Source organism: Thalia democratica, chromosome 7 (assembly GCF_965202585.1).
Source record: "Thalia democratica chromosome 7, ktThaDemo2.hap1.1, whole genome shotgun sequence".
Taxonomy (NCBI): domain Eukaryota; kingdom Metazoa; phylum Chordata; class Thaliacea; order Salpida; family Salpidae; genus Thalia; species Thalia democratica.
In genome coordinates this window covers 52,504,059-52,518,425 of record NC_139171.1, presented here as the reverse complement: position 1 = coordinate 52,518,425, position 14,367 = coordinate 52,504,059, and the positions used below count along the sequence as shown (strand labels likewise).

The following is a 14,367-nucleotide window of genomic DNA, read 5'->3' as shown; positions in this document are numbered from 1 at the left end:
TGTGACGAAATTTTAAAACATGTTTACAATAAAAAATTTGCTAGTTTTTTTTTTGCTTATTGAAGACTTAAAAGCGTGTTATCATTTTCTAAGAACTTGTTAATTCTGTTTGATAAATTAATGCAAATGAAACGCTTTTCTTCCATTCTAAGATGTATAATTTCTATCTAAAAGCATTTAATGTTTCAAGCTAGTGTTGCTGCACTTTTCACTATGTTAAAATTGTAAAAATCAATAAGTTTTAGTAATAATTGCATATGTTAAGTTATGAAAGTATGTTGTTGCTGAGAAATGTTTACATCGCTTTTCTATGTTTTAGTTCAACAAGATTTTTGAATTTATTATATAACAGAAAAGGTTCATTTCAAAAAAAAAGTTAAAGTAAAAATATATACTTGCAATAGTCATTTTCGAAGTACACTTAGTTTTAGTGATTTCTTTAATAAAACCATAAAAAAAGTTTATTTTCATTACTGTGCTCAAGATGGAGAAATTATATAATTGTTTTATTTTATCACGTACCGTAAATATCAGTGCCTCAAATGACGTATATTATGTATAATAAGTTTTGAAAAGCGTTTTAGATAGAAAATAAGTTTAAACACAAATACTTAACTGTTTATTTGCTATATCATATACTTTTGTGATCTAGATTATAGTTGTATAAAGAACTGTAAAGGACTTTTATAAAGTAATTATCTAAAGATGGAGATTGAAAACAAGACAGGTATGCTTTGTGTTAGTGTTGTTGTAAAATTATAAAATGAAAGTTTTAGTTTCTAAAATTTAAGCATTAATAGACATTCTTATTAAAATTGTAAACTTTAAAGTTGTAAATTTTTATTAAAGTTTTAGACTATGCTTATTTTATTTGAATTAAAATATTTTTTTAGATGATAAACATAGCATAAACTATAAACTGTCTAGTTTGCTTGAGTTTATATTTTCTTATAAAAAGATTAATTTAAAAAAATAAAATAAACTGATGTTCAAAATTCACACAGATATCATGGTAAATGAATACAGTATGTCTGGAATATTCCTTACAAAAGCAATTATTTCTATTTTAGTTTGTATAATTGGTCTGGTAGGAAACATATTAAGTATTTATGTAGTTTTAGTTCTTAAAGACTACAAAAAGTCCGTGCTACAAATGTAAGTACAATACTTGTTAAGCAAATATTATTTGTTAAAGTAAAAGATAATAAGTTTATTATTTGAAAATTAAACTAAAAACATCATAACTGTTTATAGAGTAAATTACTTTAAAACTGTCATTAATAGGTTAATAAATTTTGAACATACTTCATTATTTTTTTCTTTATTTGACAATTTTTGGCACGATAAAGTTCAATGATTACTTTTTAAATATTTTACAAATAGTTTCATTTGAACAACAGTAATGTTTTTATTTTTAAACATTTCAGATACGTTCTTCAACTTGCAATAGCTGACACTTTGTTCTTGTTGACCCTTCCGTTCAAAATATACGAAGACATTTATCTGCATTGGGACTTACCCGATTTTGTTTGCGTTGCCAAGGAAACGCTCTGTCATCTGAATTACAATGCTTCAGTGCTGTTCTTGGTGGTGAGTTAATTGGGAATTTCGTTGCTTGTTAACGTTAACATGAGTATTTTGGGAAAACTTTAAAAATTACTTAGTCAAATGTTTATTTAATTTGACAATTTTCCGTTTAAAATTATTAGTTTAGGCATACCTGTTTCTTTTAATTCCATCATTATACTCTAAACAAAAAACCGTAGATTTAATTATTTTAGATTAAAACTGTCGACTTTAATAAAGTTTATGCTAAATAATGCTTTAATAATTAATAATAATTAATTTATATTTTTATAGTTTTATTTAATTATTGTATACATTTTTAACTATCACTATTAGCACTTACCCTTAACCTCGGTCGGTAATTTATTTTTGCTTTTTTTATCTTTAAAAATAATCTTTTATTTTTGTTTTTATATTACTTATCATTTGTTTTTTAGATTATTCTTACTATCACTGTTACCCCTAACACTTACCCTTCGTCGGTAGCTTTTTTCCTTTTTTTTTTTGATTAATATATTTATATTTTTTAATTTATTTTTATTTTATAACTTTTTCTTTTTGATTATTTTTTACTCTCGTGCAAAAATGACTTTCCGTGCAAAACTGTCACTCGTTCAAAAGTATCTTTGTGCAAACTGACCCTTTGTGCAATTTTGTCTTCTCATGCAGTTTTATCTTTGTGCAAATTTTACCCGATCCCTAATTCACATAGGCGAGCTCAAAATTTTTGTTATCCTTCTGTCAAAGAAGTATTATTAAATTTAGTTGTTGAAACTACTGATATATTTATTTATTAAAACTTATAAAAAACCAACATTAAAATACGTTTTACATGCACCTAAAAATTTATGTTATTATCAAAGTATATAATTTAACTTCAAAAATAATTTTAAAATACCAAAACTGTTAACATACAAATTATATTTTTTTAAACGCAGCTGTATAAAACAGCTGAATTTTTTTTTTCAAAAAATATTCATTTATCAGCTTTTTGAAAATAAAAAATGTATATACACCTGTTCAAGTATATTTTTTCTTATAGTCATAAAAGATTAAAATTATTAACTCGGGTAAATATTTGTTAAAATCATACGTAAGCTCTTAGTAAATATTTCTATACTTCGATATGTTTACACAGTGTATTGAAAAACTTATAGGTGTATTTCAATTTTGAACCAATTGAACCGTTAGTCCAGAAACAACAAACCTGTTTTTTTTTAACAAAACAAACTAAATCAGGTGATGAGCTTGGACAGGTACATTGCAGTGTGCCACTCATTTTCGGTGCAGTTGAAAAAGTTCCGGGAAGGGTGGTCCGCATGCGCGGTTGTCACGTGTGTATGGGCGGTTGCCATAGTGAGCTGCACACCCGTCATCACTAACACTCACAATTCAGGTGTTTCCCCCAACTGCAGATGCAAGTGAGTAGTTCTTTGTAAGGACTTAAAAAGTTTTGAGCAACATTTGACAGAGTTTAATAACATTTTAAGTGTTTCCTTTAAATCAATATCATAATAAATGAAACTAAAATAGTTATGATTGTTAATACGTTCAAACATATATTAAACAATTTGAAAACTTGAACTACGAAGTTTTGTTAGTTTATTCAAGGCTTTTATGCTAAACTCTGTATTACTAAAAATATGATTGATAATGAAAAAACATGAAAAAAAAGTTTGTAACTTTTTAATTCGTTTTTTCAACAAAGTTATTAAAATTGATCATAAATATAGATTTAAATAAATGTTACAGGTTTGAGTTTCCAAAACCATTTATTCAAAGCAACATAAACGAAACAGAATGGTGTTCTGAATCAAAAAACAAAAGTGTTTGTATGGACGGTATTAAAACTTTACAACTGCAACAAAAAGCTCCAATCTGCAAGTAAAAAAGTGAAACTTATTTTAACCATTATAATAAGTTTAAATTAATTTATTTTAGCGGCCAGAAAGAAGTGAATAGTGTGATTGATTTTACTAAAATGCATGTTGGCCAGAGTATTATCAATCAAACTAGTTCAGAAAGTTTGGTTTCTTACGATTCAACTGGTATTTCTAAATACTGCAACTACTTTGATACTTCTGAAAGTTGGAAGACATTTCTAAAAATTAATTTTGTCTTTCTGTACATGCTTCCAATACTAATAATGTCGATTACGTATGGACTTATCGTTAAAAAGGTTTGTACTAATGTATAGTAATTAGTATCTTTAGACAAAACTTGTTTTGTAACTTTTTATGTTCATAAACATAATTTTTTGTCTAACTTTTATGTCTAACTAAACCTAATACAATTGACGATTTAGTTAAAGTTTAATTTTTTTACTTAAAAATCACCAGTCTGGCAATTAAGATTAGCTAAAATCGTTTTGTACAAAATATTTTTAAGTTCACTTACGTAACAACAAGTATTGTAAAATAGTATTTTCTCTGTAACTACATACACAGTTAAGTTGTACTTGTTGAAAGCTCGTAGAGTTTTCTCTATTTATAATAATTTTATTATAAACAAATTTCATTTTAGGTGAAACAAACAGAAATGCCGAACGAAAGACCAGTTAAGAGCAACAAAGTTTCTATACAGGTCAAGTCCCTCGACAGAAAACATTTGAAAGGTTCGAAATTCAGTAAACGAATTAACTCAACATGCGCGACTCTGGTAGTCACATTTGTTCTCTGCTGGATGCCACAACACGTGATGCACTTATCTCGCTTAAAGGGAATCCCCATAGAAGAAAACAAGGTAATTAAAAGTTTTAGTAAAATTGTTATGTAGTAGTTCTACTGCTTTGTATGATTTAGTATTCGTACAGTTTTAAAAACTAGGTTTTACGGTACGAGTTGAAAGTATAAAGGTACAACAAAAAATAGTACTATTTTAAAAGTAACTTAGTTCTTAAGTTTAGTTTAACTGAATGAATTAGTTTATTTAAACTTAAACAAAGTAAATGTAGTACTACCTGTTAATGGAGTTTTACTTTTAATGTAAACCCTTGGTAATTAAATAAAACTTTATAGTAAAAAACTTCTCAGTAGTAGGTAAATTAAAATAGCTATTAATTTGCAAACTACGTAGAATAAATACAAATGTTTCGTTGCAGTTACATGCTACACTATGTTTACAAAACAATTAAAAGTAAGTTTGAAAGAACCATTGATCTTTTTTGATAAAAAAAACTTTTAATAGTCGTTACACAAGTATAAAAAATATTTTTCAACTGATTTTTGTCTTTGTTCGATGTTTTTATGTTTGAGTTAAAAAGAAAATGCATAATTTTTAATCAAATTTATGTCAAAAGTTACACTGTGTTTTGCAATTTGTAATAAATTTTAGATTATTAGCAAAATATTATTCGGACTGATAATTTTACGGTTGTTTTAACGTTTTCCCTTAGAAAAGTTTTAAGTTAATATATTTTCAGAAAGTTTCATTTCCAACATTTTAGTTTTAGTTTTTTAGTCAATAACGAAATGTCTTAAAGTATGTGTAGAAAAAATACTTTAAAAAAATATAGTCTACTACTAAACTTAAATTACAATATAAATTTCTAAACTATTTATCAAACACTATAAAGTAGAATTTTTCATTAGGAATACATCTGTGTTATTTTGAACATGACTGGAAGTTTATTTGGATATCTAAACTCACTAATCAATCCTTTTATTTACACCTTTTATGGTACAAATTTCATTAAACGATGGAAGTTAGTTAATGCTTTTTTTGTTTTTCTTTAGACTTATTTACTGAAAGAGTGTATCAAAAACTTTTGATTTACTTGAATTTAAATTTATACATTTTGTTTTTAAATGCAATTAACACATTTCGCTTTTGAATCTCAAAACTGTATTACTAATATGAACATTTATGCTACTTTATTGAAAACTATTTTTTAGTAATAAGCGATCAGCAGTAGCTAATAACTTGGGTCGAATAAACAAATGCAAAGTAACATGTGGAAAAAAAATCGATGACAATATAAAACATACGAAAGCGACTCTTTATTCTAAATCTTCCCAGCCATTGAAGTTAGCAAGATTTATTATCATAAAAAAATATTAATATTGCTTAGGTCAAAAATTTTAATTACTTAAAGTAGTATTTTTACTAAAACGCTGTTACTATTTAGTTTATTGAACTTAAAATTTATAGAAAAATAGAAACTTTTATAAATATGATTAAACCTAAAATGAAAATTAACTATTAACTTTTTTTCAAACTATAAACAAGTTATTTGTTATATCTAGTTTCATCTTTAATAACTCTATAGAAAAAAGCAGTTTGTTGTTATTGCAAATTCTCGTCCTTTTGAAGAAAATCTTTAAGTTAAGTAGGAAAATTGGTTAAAAGACTGTTTAAGTAAGTTAATTTTTTTATTTTTATATAAAAATTACTTAAGAATGAAGTTCTAAACTTATGGCAATTTAACATTTTCTTAGGTTAACAAAAAACTCATGTTATCGAAAACATAAATATCATGTATGTGCTATTTTATTAATCAAAAAAAAAGTATAACATTATACTAATTGAAAAGAGAAACAAATTCAAAGTTAAAAAAAGACATCGACATATGTATACTTTTTTTTATAAATTTAAATGTAAGTAGTTGGATAAAAAACCACAAAAATTTGAATTATTGTAAGATATAATGTTTTACTAAAAAACAAATTTATTAAAATTGTTATTGATTTTACAAAAGCTAATACAAATATTGTTTAGAAAACCATGGGCCATTGATCTATTTGCGTTGATTAAAGTAAGAGATAATAAGCTATCTTTCGAGCTACGATGAAAAAGATAATGAATAAATAGCGAAAACATACTCAACCAGATTTTGTATAAAAGCTAATGTACTGTAAGAACCAGCGAAGCACTACGACTTGTTAATCTTTTGAATCGGCATATCAAAACGAATTATATACTGTTTTATTGTTGTGTATTTAAAGTTAAAAACCTTTTTTTTTTGTACAAAAACTTTATTCTTAACTATTAATGTTATAAAAGAAAATTGAAATAAATGCAAAGGTTTCAAATAATTTGTTTAATGTTACTTTTTATGTAGTCTTTCCTTTTTGTTTAAACATTTCTTTTCGGTTCAAGATATTAAATAGTTTAACACCTTTTAAAGATTGAAACTATTTAGCTATTAGTGTTTCAAAATTTTAGTAATTTGTTAAAGTTTGTTATTTAGTTGTAATTATAACCATAGTTTTTTATAAACCAAAAAAATCAAAGCTAAATAAAGTATAAAACAATAACAGCCTGAAACTATTGTACTAAATAAAATGATTTATTTTACATTTAGTAATTAAAAAAAAAAATTAATAAAAATACCATGAACTAGCTTTTAATTGTTTAAATAAGGTGTACAAGCAACATATTCTTTTATAATAAAATTTAATGACGTTTAATTGGAAAACAATCACTAAATTTTCATCAAACTAGCATGCTAAGTATAGATTTCATTTTTCATTAGCAATCAGTCTTTTGGCTTTAAAAAAATTCAATACCGATTTCGTCTAGTATAAGTTAACAAAGATCATATTTAAACGCTTATTATCTTGCATTTATAAGGATAAAAGATTATTAAAGTAAATACTATTGTTTTGACTGTTCAATTTTATCTTAGTGAAATTTTGTTAGCAAAATCAAGTCATTTGATAAGTAATCAAAACTTTAGTTATATGGTTTGCAACTATTGAATATCATTTTTGGTAGTTCGTCTAAACAGGCTTAGTATTTAGGTTTTAAGTAGATTTAAATAAAAACGTCATAAAAAAAGCAACAGCATCTGTTTTCCTTTGTAATTTTTTTGTATTAAATTATAGCTAAAATTTTGCTTGTCCATTTTCTGTTACATTGTTCTATTTTTAGATAAATTATATCTATGGCATCTTGTGGAATATCTCAAGACAGCAAAAATTAAGCACCTAAGTGTTTGTTCCTTTTAAAAAGCACTGTGAAGTTTCATTTTTTTGCACAACAAAAAACTTTTTTTTTTCTATATTTTATACAATAACGATAAAGTATTTAACTCACAGTATTAATAACTTAAAACAATTTTCCTTACACAGCATATTACTTGCCTTTTAGTTTAGAATTTAAATTGTGTAATATTTTACATATGATTAATAAGCCTCATATAATATGTAATAGTTTTAATGAAAACTTCACCTTGTCAATTTGTTACTTTTAAGATTTTTAATTACATAGAAAAATAAAGAGATAAAATCCTTTTGCAAGGTTAATTAAAAACAAAACGCTATCAATTTAAACGTAGGACTGACAAATATTTTGAAAGTTTGTATGGCATGTTTTTCTTAGATTATTTAGCTAAAATAACAAAACTTGAATTGCAACATTAAAAGTACTTTTACAACGCATATGAAAATTTTAAACAAATTGAAATGTTTAATCTTTATCAAATTCCTAGTAGAAAACAATTGTATAAAAATGTAAATTGGTATAAAGGTATTACAAACAAGTATGTACTTGTCTTTACTACTTAGTTTACCAAAACTTAAGTATAATCAAAATTTTCAGCTTTTTACTATTTTATCAACATTTGTCTTTTTTCTGCAAATATAAATACATTAAAATATTCTTAAATGTAAAGTTTGAGAAGCATAAATTAAAAAAAAGAACCATAACTAAAACTAAACTCTAGTTTAAAAATTACATTTAATTTCTAAGGTCTTTCTTACTACGTAGTGGTTTATAAAAACAGGAATTACTTTAATTTATTTGTTTTGAAACGTTTAAAAATGGTTCCTATAATGGCTTAGTTAAATAAAATTCTTAGGATTATTAAAGTTTATGTAATAATTTCTTGCCCAAAAAATTTTAAGTAAACAAGATGCAAAAAAATTTCTTTACTTTATTTGGAATTTTTGTTTAATTTTTGTAAAGTACAAAGCTTTTAAATAGCCTTGGGAGACGATCTTATAACTTAAATCAAGTTAATAAATTTTAAGCTAATATGCTAAAAAGAGAATATTATCTATAGATATTAGTAAAACTAACAGAAAGTTAATTTATTTACTAATATATTAATGAAGTTTAAGTTATTAACAAGCCTAAATACAGTATTAATGTTTTTAAAAATTTGTATGTAAATAAGGTTGTTTAAAACAAAGAGAAACCTTTAACTGTAGATAGTTAGAAGGGTTACTTAATTTATTTAAAAAATTATCGGTCTTACGAAAGCTAATAAAATTAATGTTTTTAAAACTTTGGATCAGTGATATATCTGCGTTGATTAAAAGCACTTTTAGATACAAAAAGCTATCTTTAAAAACTTATAATTTTATAAAAATTAATGTGTTTGTTTCTATCTGCTCAACAAAAGACTTATGTTTCATTTTGTTGGACAATATTTTGAAAACTGTTAATCCTTCACAAATTGTAACTGCTTTTTTTCATGTTTAAAATAAATTATTGAATTAAGACTGTGTAAGGTTGAGGTGTAATTTACACACTCTGTAAAGTGTGCACAATTTTTACAAGAAATAAAATTTGTTATTGCTCACTTCTTCAACCTTGTTTCCTTTGACTCTGGAGAAGAAATTCTTAATTATTTTTTTCATTTGTTAATCGAATAAGTTTCTAAAAATGTATAAGGAGCTTGATTTTAAGATATACACGTTTTTAAATGTTCTATAAAATGTTTTTCTTTCAGAATAAGTTTAGCTTAAGTTTATTAATAGGTTTTCAAACTTTAATGTTAGATAGATATATCTAGACAGCAATGCTTTTTAAATACTATTTTCACCCTTTCTTAGATAGTTGTTTTTAGTTTAAATTTTAGTTTCTTAAATGCTAAACCAGTTTTCCCTTTAACTTTTCAACTTTTATTTATTGAAAACGACTTCAGAATATGTAATGCAAAAAACCCGAAGTCACGGTTGTGAGCAAACAGTAGTGATCATCAAATAACGTTTTCTTTAAATTTCTTATAATTTTTTTTTATTACTGTGGCTCGTAGACGAATTTTTCTCTAAACTTTTCTCCTTACTAATACACCGCTACAGACCTATGACGTAGATTTAAAGGATTGTATTTTTAAAAGTTTGTTAACCTGCAGATTTTTTAACAAAGTACTCTATTGAAAGTTAACACAAAACTAATGTTAAATATATTTTATAAATTTTATTAAGAGGCTGTTAACTTCTTGATTACCTTGCATTTAAGCATTTTAACTAAATTTTAGTGGTGTATGGTAAGCTGAAAATGACAACAAGTTGAAAATATTACGGGTTCATTTGATACTAGATAACTTCAACTAGAATATTTTTACATTTAAACTTTATTTCAAGTTAAACTCCAACAGCTTTCAATCACTAGAAAGAAGTAGTTTTCTATTACGATAACAATACTAATATTTCAGTTCAAAATACTAACTATTTAAATTAATAAACTACCACTAAAATAATTAATATCTACGTTTAAAAGTCTAATAATTTTAGTTTTAGCGTAGTAGACTTTATAAAATTTGCTATAATATTGAAAAATATACAAGATATGCGTGTATATATATAATAAGATAAATTTTGTAAACTATACTACATAAAGTTAAGCTTAATGTATTAAATCGTTATAAGAACAAAATTACACTTTTGGTTTATCTTAAGAGTAATAATTAGAGCTCTCTCAACTTGAGTTCAATGAAACAAAAACTTTTATAAAAAATGTTTTGCTTTGTAAGGCTCTTCAATAGTAATTAAATTTTTGTTTAAAGAGTTGAGATGGATAAAAAATCTACTTTAAGTTCTATTTGAAAAGGAATTTAGTTTTAGTTCAAGAGCAGGGCAAAACACTGTTTTTTTTTTGTATGAAAAATACTTTTGTTCAAAATCAATTTAATTATGGATGTAAGTTCTAAAACATAACTTTTTTTGCGAAGTATATAAGATACACTTGGCAGTAAATTATGATTGTATATATGAGAAGAAAACTTTCATTAGGCATTTCTGTTTGTTTTACCTAAACATATTTTGCTTATGCTAAAATTAAAACATAATAAAACAAATAACCAGCAATTAGAATCAACTTTGTAACTGCAGAGAAAACAATTTTAGCTATGTTATACAATAGTTCTTACCACAAAGTGTACTTGATAATATTTTATTCAATATATTTGCAATATTACTTAATTAGAAGAGCAATGATGGATTTAGCAAATTATGGTTGTCACGGTAACTATTTACTATGTTTTTGACTTGTGAGCTTATTTTAGACACTTTTTTTAAACTTTTCTGATTTTTAAACTTTTTTTTTAAGTGAGACCTAATACGATTAAGTACAAATATGTTTTTGTTTTTTCTTATACATACTTTTCTTCTTTCTTTATAAAACTTATACCGTTGAATATGACGGTGTAAATACAAAGGTAAAAAAAATAATTCTTTAAGTAATCGACGTAACAAATAATAGAAACAGAGGTATAAAAAAGTAAAGTTTTACACTTAAATTCTGTAAAAAAAAATTATCTGGTTTTGTGTAATAATTCTTAAGCTTAGAGAATTCACTTTTTGAATAAAATAAAAGAATAAATCACAAGCATGCCTTCCACAAGCGATTAATTCTTACATTCTTATTTTTAAACTATCAATGTTAGACTCTTGAAAACTTCATTATTCACAAACAGAAGTAGTAGTTTTAGGAAACCTGTAACTAAAACTCCAGTTTTAATGCGTACACATCGGTTTTTATTTTTAAGTTAACTTATTTTAACATAGTTTGAATTATTAAGTTAGAGTTGCACAAAAATACGTAACTGTTTTGAGAATGTTTAACTCGAGTTAAAATTTACATTCAGTCTTATCAAAACCGGTTTGTGTTTTTATATTTTATATGTAGAGATTGAAAATAAATTTTTGTGCTTACGTACTTTTCGACAAACGAATAAAAATCAATTCAAAAAATGTGTTCCATAACAAGTCTCCTGACAATACTTGTTTTATTTTATTTTGAAAATTTTACTTACATTAAATGAAACGACTAATGTTTGTTGCAATACGGCTATATTCCTTTTAAAAAAATAAGTGAAAAACAACATACTGAAAATAGCAACTACAAGGAAATTTATTTTTTTAAGGAGGCATAGCTGTACATAAACGTTTTGTTCAATACCAAATAATTTATTATATGATGATTAGGTTCGTTTAAAACTATGTCAAAAATCAGTACATCATTTAATAGTAACACAGTAGTCTTTTTACTAATCAGCAATATTAATACTTTGTGAAGTGTTTCGTGAAAATTTCTCATCAACTTTTTAATGCAAGTCACGGTGCTACGATGTATTACAACGAGCTATCGATTTTATAATTTTCGTTTATTTTCCTTATTCTTTGAATGGAGCTCTAGATGTATGTTTACGAAAATTAAGCTAAAGTTTTATATTACAACGCATAAATTTTTAAACAAGAACTGTTTATATTTAAACTTTTTATTGGTTTTTTTTTTTTACTTAATTTTACGGAATTTTACATAAAATCAAAGATATATATTAAGTAGTAATAAAATATTTTTCACTGTACTTAAGCACTAACACCCGTACAGTGCTAAGTTTTTAAACAGTAAAAACTCAAATAACAGCTCAAATAACAGGTCTAACAGCAATATCAATACTTTGTGGTGCGTGTAGCGGTGTACTTGTGAAAATTTCTCATCATTTTTTTAATACAAGTCACGATGCTACGGTGTATTACAACAAACTATCGATTTTATGATTTTGTTTTACTTTTTATTACTTTACAAGAAGAGCTCTTGATATATATGTGCACGAAAATTAAGCTAAAGTTTTATTTTACAACGCTTAAATTTTTAAGCAAGAGCTGTTTATATTTTAAATTTTTATTTTTTTTTTTTAATTTTTTACCTAATTGTATGGAATTTTTTTACTGTACTTAAGCACTGACACCCGTACACTGCTAGGTATTTAAACAGTAAAAACTTTAGAATAGTTTAACAACAAAAACATTTTGAGTTCAATTATGATTATTGATTAGTTTAAAAGATAAACATTTTTACTACCTTTGTAAACTTATTAAACTAAACTATTCAAAACATCATTATCCGAAACATTAAACACATTTTTTTTGAAGTTTAATATTATCAACTTGTTAAATTTTTTTTATTAAAGTTTACAATATTTTAGTTTGCATGAAAATTGTTCAAAATGTTCTTCTACACTATTCAACTTATATTTCAGCTTTATACAACGTTTTTGCAGTTAAACTAAAGTAAACAGACTTAAATACCAAAAGTTAAAGTTTTTAAGGATTTGTAAACATATATTTTTGGAAGTTTAAAATTCATAAATTATTTATATAATGTTGCACAAGTTTCATCCTATCAAGTATCAAAAAGTTTTAAAATTAACTTAGCTACTATTCTGACAAAACTATTTAAAATATAATTTCGTCCAAAGCTTGAATAAAATACCCAAATTTGGTCACCCTACTTAAAAAAAGACATTAACAAAATTGTGTCTGTGCAAAGAAATTTTATCCATTTTATATGTAGTCGTTGTAACATGTCCAATACATCATATAATGATAGATTGGTTAAACTTGAATTGAAGTCTCAAGACCAGCGATTCTTAACCTGGAGCAAACTTACTGCCGGGGATAATTTTTCTCTATCACAAATTGTGTGTAAATGTTAATTAATAATCATAATTATCTTTTAAATTAATAAATAATTTTTTTAATTAAAAACTCTTCAAATTTTACAAATATCTGTATTTTATAAGCTTAAAATTCAAAAAATTTAGTTTTTTTCTTTAAAATTAACCACTATTTTCTATATTGGGGTAAACTTGGTGATTTCCTTCCGAAAAGGGGTAAAAAATGAAAAAAGGTTAAGAACCGCTGCTCTAAAATATAGAATATGGAAACTTGATTTATTTACGCTATATAAAAATATTAATGGCAAATATAAAGTTTTATTAGTTTTTCTAATAATAAATATCACTTAAGAGAAAATATTAAAAAAATTAATGTAAACATAATTTTAACAACAGTCAGTGGCAAGGATCATTTTTTACAGAGCAAAGTCTATGTGGAACAAGTTACCACAGGATGTGGTATCATGTGAGAAATGGAACATAATCGCTTAAAACTAAAAATATTTAGTTTAGATAGTATAAATATCTGTAAAATTCAATAACTTTCGGCAAAAACAATAGAGAAAAAAAATAAAGTTTTTATAATTTTCATCTTATCTAATTTAGAAACTGATTTCTTTATTTTTCTATTATATAATAATATTAATAATAATAATAATAATAATAATAAAAATAATAATAACAATAATAATAATAATAATAATAATAATAATAATAATAATAATAATAATAATAATAATAATAATAATAATAATAATAATAATAATAATAATAATAATAATAATAATAATAATAATAATAATAATAATAATAATAATAATAATAATAATAATAATAATAATAATAATAATAATAATAATAATAATAATAATAATAATAATAATAATAATAATAATAATAATAATAATAATAATAATAATAATAATAATAATAATAATAATAATCTGGATATGTCATATTTCCTAGCACAATCTCTATTATTTATTAGATGTTCTGCAACTGAAGATCTTTTTGCTGCGTTTTTTGTTGCTCTTGTCTTTATTTCAGGTTCTTGTTCGATGCTTGTGTATTGAAATTCATCGAACAAGAACCTGAAATAAAGACAATAGCAACAAAAAACGCAGCAAAAAGATCTTCAGTTGCAGAACATCTAATAAATAATAGAGATTGTG

The 14,367-nt window shown here is 24.3% G+C and overlaps 1 protein-coding gene across 1 annotated transcript; it reads left to right on the top strand.

Moving 5' to 3' along the window:
• The first annotated feature begins 705 nt into the window (after positions 1 to 705).
• On the top strand, positions 706 to 13,687 carry LOC145841563 (somatostatin receptor type 3-like). The gene is made up of 7 exons (XM_082948918.1): positions 706 to 727; positions 1,005 to 1,155; positions 1,428 to 1,590; positions 2,806 to 2,987; positions 3,319 to 3,394; positions 4,090 to 4,308; positions 13,592 to 13,687. Exons 1-7 carry the CDS (start codon positions 706 to 708, stop codon positions 13,685 to 13,687), a joined length of 909 nt encoding a protein of 302 aa, XP_082805044.1.
• The last annotated feature ends 680 nt before the right edge of the window (positions 13,688 to 14,367 follow it).

Coding starts and splice junctions, on each gene's coding strand:
- LOC145841563 (XM_082948918.1), top strand. CDS start 706: ATGGAGATTGAAAACAAGACAG. Junction 728..1,004: donor GGAGATTGAAAACAAGACAG/GTATGCTTTGTG, acceptor AAATTCACACAG/ATATCATGGTAAATGAATAC. Junction 4,309..13,591: donor TCCCCATAGAAGAAAACAAG/GTAATTAAAAGT, acceptor TTTTAACAACAG/TCAGTGGCAAGGATCATTTT.